The sequence below is a fragment of the Pieris brassicae genome, chromosome 10, assembly GCF_905147105.1.
Source record: "Pieris brassicae chromosome 10, ilPieBrab1.1, whole genome shotgun sequence".
Lineage (NCBI taxonomy): Eukaryota > Metazoa > Arthropoda > Insecta > Lepidoptera > Pieridae > Pieris > Pieris brassicae.
In genome coordinates this window covers 13,309,130-13,328,584 of record NC_059674.1, presented here as the reverse complement: position 1 = coordinate 13,328,584, position 19,455 = coordinate 13,309,130, and the positions used below count along the sequence as shown (strand labels likewise).

The 19,455-nt window shown below is 31.6% G+C and overlaps 1 protein-coding gene across 4 annotated transcripts in view; it reads right to left on the bottom strand.

Annotated features, from left to right (window-relative positions):
• Nucleotides 1–18,626, bottom strand: part of LOC123715506 (rho GTPase-activating protein 190) — a 30,384-nt gene extending 11,758 nt beyond the window's left edge. For all 4 annotated transcript variants that reach the window (XM_045670533.1, XM_045670534.1, XM_045670536.1 and 1 more), the window contains exons 1-24: nucleotides 18,514–18,626; nucleotides 17,962–18,087; nucleotides 16,445–16,557; nucleotides 11,710–11,854; nucleotides 10,735–10,940; nucleotides 8,910–9,152; nucleotides 8,563–8,663; nucleotides 7,709–7,924; nucleotides 6,793–6,952; nucleotides 6,588–6,697; nucleotides 6,154–6,340; nucleotides 5,708–5,823; nucleotides 5,358–5,507; nucleotides 5,055–5,157; nucleotides 4,417–4,567; nucleotides 3,792–3,898; nucleotides 3,013–3,107; nucleotides 2,545–2,700; nucleotides 2,247–2,391; nucleotides 1,960–2,066; nucleotides 1,530–1,720; nucleotides 1,090–1,249; nucleotides 634–752; nucleotides 273–350 (exon numbers count right to left, since the gene is read on the bottom strand). In XM_045670533.1, coding sequence (XP_045526489.1) covers nucleotides 273–350; nucleotides 634–752; nucleotides 1,090–1,249; nucleotides 1,530–1,720; nucleotides 1,960–2,066; nucleotides 2,247–2,391; nucleotides 2,545–2,700; nucleotides 3,013–3,107; nucleotides 3,792–3,898; nucleotides 4,417–4,567; nucleotides 5,055–5,157; nucleotides 5,358–5,507; nucleotides 5,708–5,823; nucleotides 6,154–6,340; nucleotides 6,588–6,697; nucleotides 6,793–6,952; nucleotides 7,709–7,924; nucleotides 8,563–8,663; nucleotides 8,910–9,152; nucleotides 10,735–10,940; nucleotides 11,710–11,854; nucleotides 16,445–16,557; nucleotides 17,962–18,025 — 3,223 coding nt within the window. In that variant the 5' untranslated portion in view covers nucleotides 18,026–18,087; nucleotides 18,514–18,626. The remainder of the gene's footprint in view (nucleotides 1–272; nucleotides 351–633; nucleotides 753–1,089; nucleotides 1,250–1,529; nucleotides 1,721–1,959; nucleotides 2,067–2,246; nucleotides 2,392–2,544; nucleotides 2,701–3,012; nucleotides 3,108–3,791; nucleotides 3,899–4,416; nucleotides 4,568–5,054; nucleotides 5,158–5,357; nucleotides 5,508–5,707; nucleotides 5,824–6,153; nucleotides 6,341–6,587; nucleotides 6,698–6,792; nucleotides 6,953–7,708; nucleotides 7,925–8,562; nucleotides 8,664–8,909; nucleotides 9,153–10,734; nucleotides 10,941–11,709; nucleotides 11,855–16,444; nucleotides 16,558–17,961; nucleotides 18,088–18,513) is intronic.
• Nucleotides 18,627–19,455: the final 829 nt, after the last annotated feature.

Sequence of the window (19,455 nt, the reverse complement as noted above, 5' to 3'; positions counted from 1 at the left end):
TTAATTAAATTAAGTATTGTTTTTTGTTAACATAGCTTTTACACATTGAAAGAAAACACTTTTTATTACTATGTATTATTATAAACTTCAGTCACCGTGACCACGCACGCTGTAAAGCATGCGAAACGTTGGGAAAAAAATATGTAAAATAATTATAAGTTTATAACAATACATAGCTTCAATACGGTAAAAAAGTGTTTTCTTTTAATTAAATTTGTTACTTGTTACAACTTTAAGACGCTATTAATCCCAAATATAAATAAAGGACTTACGTGATAGATCCCCGTGCATTCTGTGGTCTGGAGGAGCGGGTTCCGGAGGAGTACTTGGAGGAGGATATACGCTGAAACCTGACCAGACAATACATTTAATATTATTCCCTCTTCAAGATGTACAATGTTTGTTGACAATATTTGAGTTCGTAACGCATTGAAATTTTAATAACATTTTATTTTTGTTTTACTGCTTTTAATATCACAAACCTAAAAAAAATTATGACTAACTACACTTACATAATTTACTATAAATAAAAATTGTCATTGAGTTTTTATAATGTATAGTCTAAGTGAGATTAAGAAATTCTTAAAGTAATTTAGATGCTTGTTTTAAAAGGTAATTTTCTGAGAAAATTACCTTTGAGAAAACTTCTGTTCTTGGAATTATTCATAGTGTCACTGTATTCCGAATCCATATCGGCGCGTGAGTCTGGTCCAATGAGAAGGTCCAAAGAGTTCGTTAATTTGTGCTCCATTCTGTAAAAATTATAGATATATTATTAGTCTTATATTACTTAACCCTGTTAGATAAATTTAGTGTTCTAAATGTAAATATTCATCTACAATATATAAAGAATCGGGTTTTGTAAAATATGTTTTGGTTACATTGATATTGTTACTATTTCATTTCTATGTGAAAAACGATGACCATTGCAACAAACACGATACTAGATGCAGACGACGGTTTAAAATAAGGCCTTAATAGTTGTAACATACTAGATAATATGAAATAACAAATCCTTGATCACTAAATCTAGGGGACAAACCGTTCTATTTTCTCAAATAATTCCGGCACGAAGGACCAAAAACTTACTGATGGTCAAGATGATAACCGTGATCTCTAGGCGGCCTTGCCGCTGCCACATCGGGTAAATTGTGTGCGTGTGGACCAGCAGGTCGCTCCATACGAAAGGCGCGTTCGATCTCGCCTTTACGCTCCCATACTTCTTTGAAGAACGGCGTGTAGAAGGCGGCTATAAAAAAATAAATGTATTACCTATGACTATAAATATTATTTATTTAGTAGATCTAATAAATAATATTAGATGCACTTAGATCTCTCTCACCAAGATCTTTGGAAACTGTATTAATTTCACTGTATGTGACATAATTATATTAGTTTGGCAGGGCTGTAACTATTATATGTAATTGTATACTACATCTAAAGGAACTGCCTTTCATTGCCTGGGAAAATAGAGACAAAACACTGTTAATTTTAGAAGAAAAAAAAACGTATTTATAGTGAAAACCAACCTTTAGTTTCAGCAGTATTGCTATATGTGTACGTAGTGAAGTGGGCCGCAAGACGGTCTGCAGTTGCATTTCCGTCCGTTATAAGGGCGTGTCCTAAATCCGTGCCAAAGAAGGTATTTGCTGCGGAACCCCCTCCATCCGTTACAGCCACCATTTGTATTGGCAGATTAGGAATGTTCATTGAGAATGCGCTGAAGATTTAATCGTTTTCATACACTTTATTGTAAAAAATTTTTTCAAGTTTACTATCATCACAGAGTAAATGTGCATGTCTCAGACCGGATAAGGAGAGTTCAAATATAGAATATAGTCCTGTTTAAGATGGACTATGGATAGGACTTAGCCGAAAACGCGCCTGGAGAATTGATAAGATATTTTAAGCCTTTAAAGGTTTAATGCAATTTATTTAAAAGTAGGGTATGGTACGTACTTCAAAGTTGCCAAGCTCGCTTTTCGTTTCGCAGAGTAAATTAATATAAAACCATGTATCAGTTCTTCTCTAAATTGACTAGCGCCGTGGAAACTTGATATAATAACCTGAAACAAATTGTCACAATAAGACAAATGGTTCCAATAAAAAAATTAGAACTTATAACCCAATTTTCGCAACATCTTTAGTTATTACATATAAAATTCGGTCACAAAGGGTGGCATCAAAAAAAGTAGTTTTTGTCAAATATGAAAGGATAAATAGTTATCTTTTAAGAAAGTTCTTACCTCGACTTTGCGTTTCGAGTCACCGAGAAATGTTTCAATGACAATCGATCTGTCTCCCGTAAGAAAGCACGCTCGGTGTAAAAGTAGCGGACTTAATACGCGATCCGGCGAATACGGGTCATCACAAAACATGCAAACCATTATCCTAAAAATATTATATACAATATTAGTCATATTAAAACTGAGTTTTTGACATTAACATACTTGCTAGTAATAAAAAACTTTGAATTCAATTATTTGCTTACTTAAGTAAAATTAAGTTTTTTTATGTTTTTATTCCCTTGCGATAATAACTCACCGTATATCAGCGTCAAAGCACACAATAAGATCTCTATACAAATGGGCATAACTAGCTTTTTCGCGATTCGCCCTAATCAACTCTTGCACTGCGTCAGCCGTTAACGCCTCAGTTCCCAATTCGTTGACTGATGCTTCCATATAGGAACAGTGTAGACTGAAAGTACCACAATTTAAATGTAAAGTAAAATAATTACCTAATTTTAGTGCAACTATGAAATGGTCTTTCATGAACATTGGTCTTACATTAAAATCTTAAAAATTAAAAAAATATATATATTATTCATTGAACTTTATTGTCTGTGATATTGCTGATACATACTCAATTGCTGTATAAGTCCTGTAATTACAAAATGTTTAACTTATTTAGGAGAGATTCAAAAAAAATATTAAGACTAAGGCTTCAAACTAATAACATTAAATACATTGAACAACAAAAATTGAGGGATAAAAATAACAAAGAACTCACTTATCAGCAAGATTTTGTCCTTCTTCCTGTAACCGAGCCAACTCCTTTTTATCCATACCATCGTCTTGAACAAATATCACTACTAATGGAAGACCCTAGAATTAAAACAAATACGTATTTAACATATGTTATAAATTACAATTACCAATAAAAAATATAAAATCCAAAATTATACATAGCTATCTAGAACGTCACTCAAACTTACTGCATGACGTTTGACATATTTGACAGCGCTTAAGACGAGACGTAGATTGTCATCCATCAACGTTCGTGAAAAAAGGATGTGTTCAAAATTAAATTTAGCATACCGTAAAAAAATATTTTGAAGTGAAACTTCCTTAGGAGCATGAGTGTAAAGAAAAGGGAGAGAGCGAATGAGACCGATTGAGAGAGAGAGAGAGAGTGAGAAGGGGAGATCGAGAAAAATACACGCTATTGGTTGATGTATTCGTTTAGTAGTTACATATTAAAACTTTAGATGGCAATTTTGTCGCATGACGTATTATTATTAGCACGTACACAGTGTGTAAACAGTGTGAATATAGATATACAAATACATGGTACATGATCACCAATTGGGGCTTTTACCTCAATTTTAGTAATAATTAATTTACAAAGAAGTTTTACTTCTGACATGTGTAAGCACGCACTTTTTTTAAATTAAATCTAAAAATTTACATGACGTCACTAGGATAATTAAACAACTTTGGCAAAAAAAAACAGGAGTATATACTACGTCCTACGAAGTCTTATAAAGTAAAATATCAAATAGAACAAACCTGAAAAGGCAATTTATCTTCTTGCTCTAGACTGGACAGGAGTGTCTTTTCAGCGCAATTTCTGATGTATTCAAACGATTCTTGGTCTTGGTACACACAGAAGTAACCTATAAAGTTAATTTTTCTATATTTCTATATTTTGAATAGCCTTATTTAAACTGACAAAGGACTATTACATTTTTTAACAGTTTTCCACTATACTGATTATATTTTTAATCTTGTCTATAAGGTGTCCTTTGTTTTACAAAATTACCTATTTCAATAGTTAAGATACGAATATAGTTCCAAAAGTATGCTATTAATTTATTTTTAATTAATTTCTTTTGATAGTGAGTAAAATAATTTTGACTTCACATTTAAGCCCCTTTTTGCCGATACATAGTGAACTTTTACTATAAACGAAACTGGCAACAAAATTTATCAAATTTTCATTTACTATCACATTTTATTTCTTTATGAAAACTTTGTTGGATTCTTTATTTGGTACATATACATACGAATAACATAAATTAAGGGAGGCCACGGGCGTCGTTGTCACATGCATTTTGCAAAACTAGTATGATGTGTATATGTACCGAAATAGTAAAGGTTTTTTTGAATACAAACAAAATAATATATATATTACCATTAGGAGCAAAATCTCTAGGAGTCTCAGAAATCTCTCGACAGGCGAGTTTTTGTTCGACTCTCCATACTTGAGAAGCAACATTCACTCGCTTATCGCCATCACATCCCGCTATTAGCCGCTTCCCGAATTCACACGCTATATCTTCGACCTGAAAAATACTTCATAAAAATCTTGTATGGTACTAATATTTTAGACGTGTACTTTTAGAATATATCTCTGTTCGACAAATCTTAAAACGCGTTGTCAACTCTACTTATAGTTCGTGCGTGATTCTGGGAACACGAACACAGAGCTTTGTTCTTTCAAAACCATAATATTTATTTAATTTTGTTTGTAGATAATTCTTAAACGTAGATTTTTTTAAACTCATTCTGAATAATTTCTGTAATGAACGTTTATTATCTGTTACAGTAAAAATCTCTTATAACGACATCGAAGGGACTACTTATATTTGGGCCAAAAAGCCGACAGTCATAACAGCCGATGACGTTGTTATTAAGTGCCTAATACATAAAATTCAGCCCCTTGATTTTGGTCAATATAACCGGTATTTTGTTCTAAATTATGTGGACGTAAACGGTTTTGACTGTATCTAGGTATTGTCACTACCAAGGATCAATAAACTGTGAACATACCCCCAATATGATGACATTAATCTGGTTGGTATCAGTCGTGAGTGCCCAAGGGGCAGCTGGCGGACCCGCCTGACATTGAGACTCGCCCGTTGACGTCAGCGAACTGAAATTTATTAATTTTTAACAATTAAAAGAACTAAGAAATCTGCCTTAAAAATTAATACGATTTATGATATCACGATATGCTTTTTGTGCAAAACACTTCATGCTAGTACATAAATAGATTATTTTTTAAATCATTTAATATTTAGTAGTGAAAAATCTTAGTACTGGAGACAATCAGCTAAAATTCATTCTACATACCCAACTCTAGTATTCAAGATAACCGGCAATGTCGCGTCAAGACAGTTCGCTCCAGCAGGGCAATGTTCCCTCATCGGGCAATGAACGAAACCCAAATGCTGGAATAACATCAACTTGCGATCTTGTTCCATACGATCGAGCATTTTATATCTAGAAATATAATACCAGTATTAAAAGAGAACAAGAAACAAATAGTTTATTAATTAAAAATGAATATTTGATACTGGAAATTAATTGTTAAAAAATTAAGACGGATTTATATGAAACGATTTCATGAATAAGGAGCCGTTCAAGTATTACGTAAGCTTAGTATGTGTATGTATGTATGTATGTATTACGTGATCTTATACCTGAAGTCATCTTGCAATACATCTGTGATCTCTTTAATGTCTTCTTGTGTTATGGTTCCCGTTGGAGATATTCTTTTGAAGTGATAGAATAAATCCGCGTGTTCCAAAAGTAACTCCTGAAACATAAACATATATAACATATAATTGCCAATTTATGTTTGCCAAACTGTGCTAAAAGATAACCTATACTACGAAAGGTTGTTTTTTTCCATACAAGAAATTTTTTTGTTACATCGTTATTTCCGTAGGTAGGTTATAATAGCTAATATAGCATAGAATTTAAAATATTTTGGAAATGTAGTAAAAACTTACTTAAAACACCGATACTGTTAAATATTCATTAATTTTTTATTTAAAATTTATTATTAGTGTATTGTGAATTAAATTTTATTAAATTAAATTAAACTAATTAATTCCAGGAGATTTAGTAAGAATATTTTTTATACCTGAAAGTTATGTTTCGCCCGTCTTTGTATCTCTCTCTGATGGTCATCATAGACGCGCTGCTGCTGGTCTTCTGAGAGTGCCTCATAGCATTCTCTCCCCATTAACAGCACCCTCACTTCAGATAACTGCTTGCCAGGTGTAACATAACCTGTCTCTTCTAGAAGTCGCTTGAATTGCTGGCACCATCTATTATGTTTTAGTATTATTATTAGTCGTGATGGAAAATAGGGTTTAATTTTGCGTTTATCTAACATAATTTTTAACTTAGTAATTGATATAACAAAGTGTAATCATCATCAAGCAAGGGTGAGAGAATTTTTTGGAACCTTAAAATTGAGTAAAACGGTAGAAAACCGTTCCCAAGACGGTTAGGTAAGATGAGAGGAGGCACTTATTCAACGAAAATAAACTTTACAGGTAAAGAAAATCTTACTCCATATTTCTATGCTTCTCTTGTGCTTCGTGAAGGTAAGCCTTGAAAACAGAGGCTGCCTCATTCGTTTCTAAAATCTCATACGGGATCTTCTGCGACTGTCCCAAAGTCTGTACGGAAAAACATAAACATAGATAATACATTAAGAAGAATCATTTGAAGAAAACATTATTTTAGCGAAATATTTAAAAATCTTTTTTCCTACCTGATATCGAGCTCTCTCTCCAACTCGTAGCGTAGTGTCAGTTGGTAAAGGACTCTCTTCAGAGCCGGAGCCGGAACCTGAAGAATGGCGAAGCCCCTCACTAAAGTATACCGTGAAATCGCGGTGGGACCTGATCTGGCGGACTACGACGCCCCATTCACTAAAAAACATAAAATATTTTTATTATGGTGTTAAACGCCAAAGTTGATTTTCTGAGATAACTCAGAATTTTTCTATGAGAATGCAAGTAACACAATATTTTAAACGTAGGCAACAATAAAATGCTAAATCTTATACAACACATTTAATCATATCAAACGAGAACGTTACAATTATTAACATTTGGTGTTCCGACGTTTCACTGCATATATTTGAAGCCAAATTAATCGAATGAATTTTAATCTCATCGATTTTTAAATCTTAATACATATAAATATCCTGTCACGATGTTTGACCGCAATGGACTCCTAAACTACTTAACCGATATTTAAATTAAATTGGCACACCGTGAGCAGTCTGGTCCAACTTAAGAGATAGGATAGCTTAGATCTTTAATTATAGTCGCAATTTTATTTTATTGCAAATTATTTGTCTATAATTAATTGACAGCCACAATTATCTGTTAACTCCAAAAGATTCTAACAGATGTCGATACTTTTATCCTGGATTGAGTAAGTAATCAATAGATGGTAATAATCACTGCTATGGTAAACCGACAAACGTGTCATATAAGCTACAATTAAATATCATGATTACCACGTGTTGTTGAGGCTAAAGTATAAACGAAATACCGTAAAATTTAATTATTTCTACTTTTTTTAATCTTTGGTGTTAGCATAGCAAACCAAGTGTTACTTAGACCGAAGTGTAAACCACATTAAGGAGAAACGAAGTTCACTTCGTTCGCTCGACTTACTTTTCCTGCAAATCGTCAGTCGGCAACTGCATCCGAGCCAGGACTTGCGGCAATTTCGCTAACTGCTTGCGCAATTTCTTTGCTGACCGTTCCTCCTTCAACCGACGTATATGTCTTCGGAATACGACTTGAGTACCATCGTTGCCAAATTGCTGAACAAATTTGGTCCATTCCGGGTAGATGCATAGTCTTTTGCTTGCCGCCGACCATATTTCTCTGAAAATATTCCTTTATAAGTATCGTGCGTTTTCAGTCGCTGTAAATATACGTTAATCAAATCTGTCCAGCTTATAGATGCAAAAATATATAGATGCTGTGTTTTTCTATTTATCGATTGGGACTTATATTTTTAATACTAGTATATAAAATAGTAGTACTTATAACATCAACCAACATAAATGAGTTTAATATTGATCTTTTATATTTATCCTATATATTATTGCTTGTGAGACAGATGTTTTTATATGCATACAGGCTGAATTCACAAGAATTGCATTATTTATAATTAGTTATAAAATGGTTTAGATTTTAAGTTGTTACTTGTTATGTTTTTAGTTTTCTATTGCATTAGTATTAAGTTACTGTAAAAATAGGAAATAAGGAAATAAATAAATTACCATTTAATGGTCAAAGGACGTAAGCGAAGCCTATATACTACTGATTCTGCGATTCTTGGTGGGATTACCAACGATACAATTGTTTTCGTTTAGGCGCAAAAAGCTATTTCTTTGAAAAAAGTATTAATAAAACATACCCAGATTCAGCCATACAAAACTTAAACTAAACACAAAAATATTTTTAACTATAAGAATTAAATCTTTCTTTGAATGTCCTATCTTCATATTAAAACTTACTTATGATCCTGGACGTGTATTCGTATAAGTTGAGTGAAGGCTTCAGTCACAAAGTCGAGTTGTTCCCTTCTTATCCGTAATGCTTCAGCGTAGTTTGCAACCTTGAGTTTTAAATATTTATTTAATAGGTGTAACATCAATGTAGGCATAAATATCTTCATATATTTCGTAATAATGATAACAAAAATAGTGACATATTTACGCTTGACAGTCTGTGTTTTTAGAAAAATCTATTAAAGTATATATTAAACTGAAAATATACATAAATTAAGAATTTTAAGTAATTTTTCTATAATCTTAATTAGAGTATAATATGCAAACAAGTATGTCCATATAATTAAAAATACCTTAATCCTGGCTTTTGACTTGTCAATCATTTGCGCCAATAGGAAAAAAGCCTGGTCGATGTTAACATTATCATGACTAGATGTTTCCACGATTGGAATGGAACCCTTGAACTCCTTCCTTTGAACAAGTCTTTCCGCCTCTCTGACCCCTTGTTCGCAGGACTCATCGTTTTTAGATGTTACTAGGACCACTGGCTTCTTTAATTTCAGGATGTTTTGGAGGATCGCTGCAGTTATTTCATTCTAGAAGATTAATAAATTCATTAACACATGACAATAAGTAACTTTAAAATTCATCTAGGACTTTATATTATTATGTCATTAACAGGCACTTTTCAGTAGCTCTATCGTGAATTTGACAAGTATTAAAAGGTGTCGAGTAAATTACATTTGAATGCTTTCACCTTACATCATTACAGGATTTTTTTATAAGTACCCGTACAATCAGTGACTTAGTAAATTCAAAATGATGTCACTGTACGATCGGAGATCAGAGTAACTTCTAACAGAATATTAACATCGTCGTCCCATATTTATTCGCAAGGTTCAAAATCAGCAGAATTTTCCAAATTCCGTTTATAAAAGCCCAGGAGTACACGTACATCTCATTGGAATTCTTCGCGAATACAACAGAATCTTCGGTAGTGGGCTGATCAATTTAAAAGGCATTATTAAGTGCCTATCTGATCCACAGCGGATAAGGTGAGTAATTTTTTTTTTTATATTAAGCAAAAAATTACTAGTGAGATCTAAAATTGGAAGTGTATTATTTTTATTTTTTATTTATGTTTACCATATGGTCATATATTTTAGAAAATATATGTAACATACAGTGTAGATATGGCATATGTTCTGGTAAACTTTTATAAATAAATATATAAAGCAAATGTAAACTAGTTTGTATTTAACTTCGTCTAAGTATTGCACCAATGATTGAAGCTAGGAGAAGCCACGGAAAATATTTAATGATGTGCCGTAAGTACTAGATACATGCAGATTAAACTAGTTCATTAACACAACATAACAATATTATTCTCGTAAGTTTAACTAAGATACCTCTATATTACGTTACAAATATAGACATTCTATGACACATACTATATCATTATGTACATAGAGTAAGGTCATGAATAAAGTTGTTTACAAACATTAGCGATTGTGCGGTCTTTGTTAGCAATCAATTATATGTATCAATCGTTAATTGATACTTAATAATCTTAAGGTGTGAAATATCAATGAATGTATTAATTGTCTACTGCGGAAAACTTCTCGTGTGTATTCAAACCAAGAGCTCAAACAAACTACCAGAGGCCATACTCTGTAACATCAAAAGGTATCCATAGGTATCTATAATGCTGATGCCCCAACCTTCTGAACGCGCGTTTAAACTCATTATTGAGTCTGGGATCGCTATTGGAATTTACAGTTAAGGGCCAGGAATCGAGTGTATTGGAACCGTCACGTGAAAAAGTTTGTGCGACACTATCTGAAGTTTTCATTATTAAAAATGCATTCTGAACCGCCAACCGACACTTACTTTTTTTCTACTTATAGGAGTCTTTCAGTTTCAACATCAAATTCATTATCATATATAAAATAATAATAATTTAAATTACAGATACAAAATGTTACAATTATAGATATAAAATGTTTATTAGTCGTAAAATTATAACTAATGCTTGTCGGGTTCCTAATTTTAAAATATATATATATAATAGCCACTGGCTATTGCTACGTGTCGTAGATTTTTTTATAGAAATGATGTCCTCTCATATTAGGACTGGTATAACCAGACTTGACTGTTGTTATAGATTAAAATACCTACCTGTTTCTCCCAAGTCCTGCCAGGCACCAGACTGACGTCGTACACACAAAGAAACCCGTCGACGGAGAGCTTTCCATCAGGCATCAGTTTCTGCTCGTATTCTTTCTCGATGCCAAGCTGATTCTTGCATACATACATCAGTTTCTCAGCGGACTGCAGTTTTGTTGCTACGCATCGCTTTACGTATGTCTCTGTTTTTCCAACAGCTGTAAAAGATTATTGTTGAGGCTCAGTAAGTTATTTAATAATAGAACGACCTTATTGCTTTAAGAAGTGTTGGCCAAGTGACTTTAACGTGCGACTCTCATCCTTGAGGCTGTAGGTCGATGTGCACCAATAGACTTTTCCTCTATGTGCGCATTTAACATTCGCTCGAACGGTGAAGAAAAACATCGTGAGGTAACCGGCTTGTCTTAGATACAAAAAACTAAGTCTCAGACCTAAAAAGGTTACAACCTACGACTAGATTTTTTATTGCTTTAAAAATATGATTCGCTAAAGAAAGCCAACGTAGTAAATCTTTAGAAGAGGACTTTGTCAAAGGACAAGTTGTAAAAGAATAATAAGAGTAAGATAATAACGAGTTTTAAGATAGTTAATACTATATTTGGCATATTTACATTATATGAAGTATGTTAGTTAACCAACATTAAGTACCTAAGGTAAATTTAAAATAAAACTATTATCAAAATAAGATTAATGATAGATAAAGGACATTGCAGACGGTTAGCACTTAAGTTTAATCAAATAAGTTGCCTTCCGTCAAAATTATTTATTTATTCATTCACATTTCGTTACATAAGTAATTAGACAACTGGCGGACTTAGGCCTTATCTAACAAGCGAATTCATCCAGGCCACCCTAAATGGCATATTAAAAAAAATTGAAATAAGAGGATTATAGCCAATAAGTACCTATTTAAATACGTATTTCTCCGTCAATAATATTTATTACTACAATGAATTAGATACAAACCTTTAAACGGTTGAAAGCATGCGTCATCAACAAACTCCGTCTGCTCGAGAACTTCAAATCGATATTCTTGATCATCATTGTCCTTTTGAACACCACCCCAGTACAGAAAGTGATCATTATTCACAACCCTGCCGCTGAAGTCAGACTGAAAACAAATATTATTATCACTTATGGTATACTTGTTGAACAATTTTACACTGTACATCGACTTCTCGACGGAGTTTTACTGTATGAAAAAATTCAAATATAAATTTAACAAAATAATTACGATTACGGTACCTACTTTATTGCTCGTCATGAAATAATTTGAGAGATTTTCGTAGACGGACGACAATTCAAGACACATTCTGTATATAATTCAACAATGTTAATGTCTTATTTAATTAGGTGTTTTCTTATTTAATTTGCATTAATATCATTACTAGAAAACAAAAGTTATGCCTTACAAACAATTGCTAGTTTTACTAATTTGTATTTGTAGTTTAAAATCGATAGAAAAACTTGTAAGTAACCGTTCAACAACCTTAATCGTGCAAATATGTTACTTATCCGTTTTTGGTCTAGACCTGTACCCTTGTTTATCTAGGAATTATCAATATTTTAAACGTAAATCTAGCGCATACAAATGTAATAGAACATAATAAAAACAGACCACCTGACATGAAATTGGAACGTAATGCTTACACAACGTTTTAGAACATTCTAATGGGGGTTTTAATTAGATTTTATTGGCACTCGACTCGCACTTATTGGCGGAAGCCATTTTTCAAATGGGCTAGTCAATTAAAATTGAAGAAATTATTTACTGCTCCCGGCGATTAATTTCTATACCGCCCGTTCACGTTCACGGTAACATATTATATATTATACGAAAAATACGAAACTTATAAAAGCACAAAAGTACAATATAAATCACAATTTTATTTATTTATTTATTAACACTTCGTGACATTACAATATAATTTTTTTTTAACATAATTAAATCAAAAGGAGGGAAACTGGCGGCCTTATCGCTTTCGAGCGATCTCTTCCAGGCAACCACTTTCAGTAAAGAAAAAAATATATTACATGACATGAAGTTCAAAAATACATGTTATACACAGTTATAAAGACAAACCTAAACAGGAAACAAAAAACACAAACTACACTAAAGAGATGATACATTAAAAATAAAAAGTAAGAAGACATATAAATCACGATAATTTAAGTCTCACGTCAGTAAGTAGTTAGTAAGAAAGCTAGGGATACAATGTGGACAGGTAATGTTTGTACAGAAGAAATTTAAAAGAAGATAGAGATTTTTTTTTATTATTGATTAGATGATTAGAAAATACTTACGTAGAATTTTATAAATGGGCAAGTTCCAACCTCACGGCGGAGTCTCTAAGATGAGGACTCCTCTCATATTCAATAGGTTTTAGACATATGGAAGTTACAGTTAGTACTACTCTATCTTATCATTAAAAACATTTTCTTTATGTTGCAGGAGGCAAAAGGGAGTAGGCCCCATCTGATGTTAAGTGATACCGCTAGTCTCGCAAGCGCGCTGCCGGCCTTTCAAGAATGGGTACGCTCTTTTCTTGAAGGACCCTAAGTCGAATTGGTTCGGAAATACTTCAGTGAGCAGCTTGTTCCACATAGTGGTGGTGCACGGCAGATATTGTCTTAAAAACGCTCAGTTGTGGAACGACGGACGTCAAGGTGATACGGTTGGTATTTTGTATTCTGTGATGACGTCCGTCGTCGTTATGAAACTCAGCTGCAGGTATTAAGTACCAACCACTGAATGAAGAAAAAGACATGCAGAAAAAGGAAGAGTTGTATGCCTACTGTTTACATAATTTAACGTTCAGAGAAGAACTGTTCTACGAAGGGAAGACATCTAAATTAAAGGATACTATACTAAAAGTAACAATATATAGTAGTCATAAGTATAGCTATTATCATCACAAGTATAATTATACTTTGGGACCCGAAAACGTGTAAAACAAAAAATACCGGTTGGAGAATATAATTTTTACTGTCCATTGACCTAGATAATAAATGCTAATTTTAGCGATTTAGGTAAACTCAGTGACCTGCATTATTAAACAGTAGTTATTATACATATTATCATGAAATCTAGTATTTGCCACTTAGCCTTTTTCGCTTGGTAAACCGCATACTGACAATATATAAACATTTATACACAATATATATGTATTACTAGCTAACCCGGCAGACATCGACGGCTAAATAACTATCTACTATAATAAAAAATAGGGGTTGATCGTGGAGGGGTGATAATCAAGAGTTGTATGTATTTTGTATGCTGTATCCTAAAAAAATACATTTAATAATTTTTAGTAGTAGCCGATTCTCAGACTTGCTGAATATGCATAAAAAATTCATAAGCATCGGTCGAGCCGTTTCGGAGTATGAGAACGAACATTATACCACAAGAATTTTATATATTACAAGTACAAGTAATATAGTATAGTACAAGAAAATGAACGAAAGAAGAAGATCGTAATCATAATAATTATTAGTATAAATTTCAGGTCGAGTAGTTACTCCGATATTTTAAACAATGCATTATATTTTAAATTATCCTAACCAATTCACATCAAATATGAATAAATGATATGGCCAAATCTTTCTGTCCCGTTAAAACCATGTGACATTACAAACAGATGCCTCAATCATAACATAGTTTTACATTTGCAACATTTACATAACATAGTTTAGTGTAAATTACGAGTATAGAAAGTAAAGCCGTTGATTTGTCTTTGTCTGAAAACAAACGCGCAACGTGAGAATTGAGAATCATAGTACTGCTGAACTATTTCTTTATTGTTCTGATATTAGCACAAAATATTTAAAATGAGAATTCAACTGAAGCTATAAGCTTCAATTTAGGGATACAGCTCATCTCGTGTGTGCATTCTTGAACATGTATAATAAATTACATTGTTAGCTTCCGCAAGTAATATAAGTTGCGCGGTATTACATCCATTTTTGAGATTAAAATGTTTTCAAATAGCTTTTTATTACAATTTACGATGAATTAGGACGTAGTTCTAGTTTTTGTAAATATTTCAATAATTTAAAAATTAATTCGATTTCGATCGAAGTTTTTTGTTTTTTTTTTTATTAATAACCTCTGGCATAATATTTTTCATAAACGGTTAGCTGTTTATATTACCCAATACAGTATTTAAATGTGCGTCAAACTTGCATATTTTGCTTCTAAAAGTCTCAGGCGATGTGGGTAGTTTTTTGTAATATAACAAGACATTCTACGCTTATTCAATACAATGATGCAGATTTTTTTTTTAATATTATTCACTTAACCATCTGTATAAATTCTGTAGTCTACTCACTACTTTTTAAATTTAGAAGAATTAGCAACCTTGGCATATTTTTCTCCATATGTTTTTATGCTCGGTTCCGCACGCGGCGGCGGCTCACATCCGCTTCCGGGTCGGGTGAAAAATACAGAGGTATGAAAAGAAAGCCTACACTTAAAAATAAAATTATTCTTCAATAACTCATATGCCTGACCTCTGGTCATGTCTTACTAATTTAGGAATGTTTTAAAAAAAGCTCGTTGAATTTGTTATCATGTAATAATATGCATCCGTCCGGAAATCATTTGAGATTTCATTATTATTAATGTTATCTCGATATTATTCATAACTTGTAACCAACGAACCTACATTCTTACGCACCGGTCAGTTAGTTTTTGGGGTTAATAGTCTTGCATAATCAAGACTGTTCTTACTACGATCTACAAAATTGTTTTATTATGTCATTCGACAATTCAATTTCCTGTACCATTGGCAACTTTTTTCACCATACATAAACATTTTTCACGGCATATGATACGAGTACATCAATTCAACGTCTCAACGGACGCACATTCAAAATTATTTATACAATAACAAGGCGATGTTTATAGACGCTCGCCAAATAACTGACTATTTTATTTTGCAAACTACATTTTTACCGAGACTGCCACTGGGATCATTTAGCCGTGTACAAAAGACACGGATAAATGAATAATATATTTTACCGAATGAATGCCGGTAAAATTTCAGAATAACATTTTGAAAATTGCCATTTTATTATCTTTAGTTAACATAGCTTTTACAATTATAATTATAAGTTTATAATAATACATAGCCTCAATCCGGTAAAAAAGTGATTTCTTTAATTGCCATTTTGTCAGACTAGGAATAGATCAATAAGATGTGGATAGAAAGTAATTAAACTCATATTCAAATAACTGCATTTGCACTTTATACTAATAGAAATAAGAAAAGAAACTCAGATTAGAGATAAAATAAAAATGTAATATAAACTCGTAAATAAAACATCTAAGACAATGAATCAACTGGATGTCTAGTCATGTAAACTTTCTGTATAGTTTTAAGTACATATATGTGTGTGTTTCACAGATGTGACAAGTATATTATAGAACAATTATTGTTTTTTTAGGAATTTAATCAAGAATCACTGCATTACATACCTTAAAATTATAAATTAAATAGAAGTTTCGACAATGAAAGCTGCAGAATAATAGACATATCATATTGTAAATAAGTAATTAAATAAGAAACACAAAGCTTAACCGAAAATAAAAGGTATGAGAAATAAATAATCATTAAGAGAAATAAGTGAGGCATGTAAAAAATGAACCCATAGTTCATGCTCATTTGTCCGTAGATGCTCTATAGTGTGTATACATACTAACCTGACTCAAGACAGAGATGTGATCAACATTGTAATCATCAGCATCAGTTCTAACAAATCTGTTGCACAGACAAGATTTGCCAATACCTAGCTGCCCCTTCTCTTTTTCTGTACCTGAAAACAAATAATTATGATGAAACAATACTTTATACATTTAAAAAATATATGCATGGTTTCTTGTTGTATATTTAAGCATATCCTATGATTTTAATACTACTGTTGTTACTATGAGAATCAATAGCTGATGGCTATGTTGCCAAAAAAAATTATAACCCCAGCTTTTACTTAGCATACCTGAGCATAGGCCGCATACATACTTTCCCTCTTGATAATAATGAAAGATGTAGTGTTACACAATTATTAAATGAAACATTATCACTATTAATGACACTAGATTAAATATAAGTATATATTGAAATTAGATTAATTTAGTTAACACCAGTCAATATTTTAATAGAAGCTAAGGAAATCATTAAATATTGCACACACACATACACATTTTTATATTTTATGGGACATGGACTGTTGCTATAAACTTTTTGTATATTCATTCTGAATTTAATATTGGCATTGACTGTTTTTTTAAGAAAGTACACCTATATGGGTGCTTGACATTGAAAGAGGATTTAAGATGATTGCAGTGATATGAATCACTGACATAATAAATGACTATCATACTGATAATGAAGCTTAGAATGAGAACATCAAGGCAATTCTATTTTTAAGCAATGCACATAACTTCATACTGAATTATAATACTATATATATCCTAGATTAGTTATATATACTGCAAACAGGTATACCTTTTAAAAAGTAAGATCAAATAATTATATGCATTAAAGTTTTAATATATGTTCTAATATCTATGTTTAAACAAAAGATCATGAATAGGCATTGTTTTAGAGAAAACTGAACTTTATACAGGTTTAAAATACTGTTGATTAAGTATTGTTTTACAGGCCCTGCTGTAAATCTATCATTTTTGAAGAAAAATGAACTTAAACTTATAAATAAGTATATTCTTGATTGGTGGGATTTATTTCAAATGGTTTTCAAGTACAAAATAAGGTCATCTTCAAGTCTACTTAAATCTTTATTTAAAAAATCTTAAGAAATATATTTAAATAACACCACTTAAGATAAGAGAGGAAATATATCAAACACAGGAAACTCAAACTGTGAGATGTACTGATAACAATAGTGGATGTTGGTGGCAATTGGGTAATAATAGGCATGACAGCCACCAAATATATTGGTTTAGAAATGGTATGAACATTTGTATAACAAATTTTAATAATCTTTGAGAATTGTCTATCAGATAGAAGTCTATCTATCTATTTAAACAATTTTTTTATGTATTAAAGAAGGAACAAATAAATGTATATAATTTTGCACAGTCTTTAAAACATCAATAAAAAATTATGTTGAGTTTATATAGTTTATTCAAAAACATTGGTTTAAACTTTGAAAATAGTATAATTTAGAAATTGTATCACAAATTAAAGAAAGGTAACTTACCAGATAATCCAATAACAGAGATGGTGACAAGCTTCCCACCTGTATTATCCGATTTTTTTGCCATTTTTAAATCACTTTGGTATTAAAGCCCAAATCACTGCACTTGGTACATACATAACACCACACCTGCACATAACAAATATAAAATCATATATTCACTTGAGATTGCTTTTAGTGCCAAGTTATAAAACTGATAATAAATTACAGAACAATCTAAATATGAAATTGGTCTCATTTTGTTTTCTGTTATGTTCTTTAGTTTACAAATATAAAGATATTCAAGAATCTCTAAACAGATGTACGAAAATATTACGGAAAAATCCACATAATTGATTTACATTCATGAGCATAGCATTTTGCTTATTGTTATGGATCAGGCTCAATAGTAAAAATTTATCTGTTTTGCTTTTGTTTAACCAGTTAAGCTAAAATAGAACTAAATTCCTGTATTCTCATTCTATACGGGCACAATGTCACAATCAATTTTATGAAGACCAATTTGAATATTAAGTAAAAAACAGATAAACTATAGAATATTACTTATTAATTTACCGTCAAACCTAAATGAACACTAATTGTTTTGTAAATTACATATTTTAAATTGCAAAAAGGATTTTCTTTGAGAAAAACGCAATAATTCCGAAATGACACTCGCGATGCTTTGTACACAGTGTGACCATTGGTAATTTAAAAAATGGTAATTTAATTACAACTACAAGTCTTAACATGTCAGTACATTTATCAGCCGACATGAATAAGACTAATATAAAAAGGTACAATATCAGAAGTAAAAAAACACTTCAAATATGAAATAATAAATAAAATTATGATATACAAGGAGCTGCACAAAATAAATATCAATTAATATGTTTTAAAACTTGTAATAACAATACAAGTTTACTTTAATAATAAATATTTTATTGGTCATAGATTTATAATCAATACTATATGTTAACATATATAATTAATATGTATAGTTATATGAAAATTGAAAAAGTTGTAAGGTATATGTTTGATGTTATTTTGTTATAACGTTATTAAGGCTTTTTAAGTGGCCACCCCGATTCTGAGCATAATGTTGCCATGAACAAAGTACAGTCTGTATAAATATTATATTAATTATTTTTCGCTTACTTGTGACGAGTATGGGTAAGATTCTATTATTGATATAGAAGATACGAATCCACACGTTTTATACAAAACCTCTAATTTGTACTTCATATTTAAATTAGAACCCGAATTGAATACTTTTAATGGTATCATATGTTTTACAATTACAATGACAAGTCATTTATAGATCTCGCTGTGGGCCTTTACACAGGAGACATTCCCCGTTCTTACACATGAAGTAAGTAAGTTTGAAAGTATCTATATAGAGAATCTTCAAACACAGTAGTAGCAAAAAACTAAATTATACTTTCTTTCTACGCAGTATAATAGATTTGTTCATACTTTTCAGACTTTCACGATTAATAATACTGACAAATTTAAGAT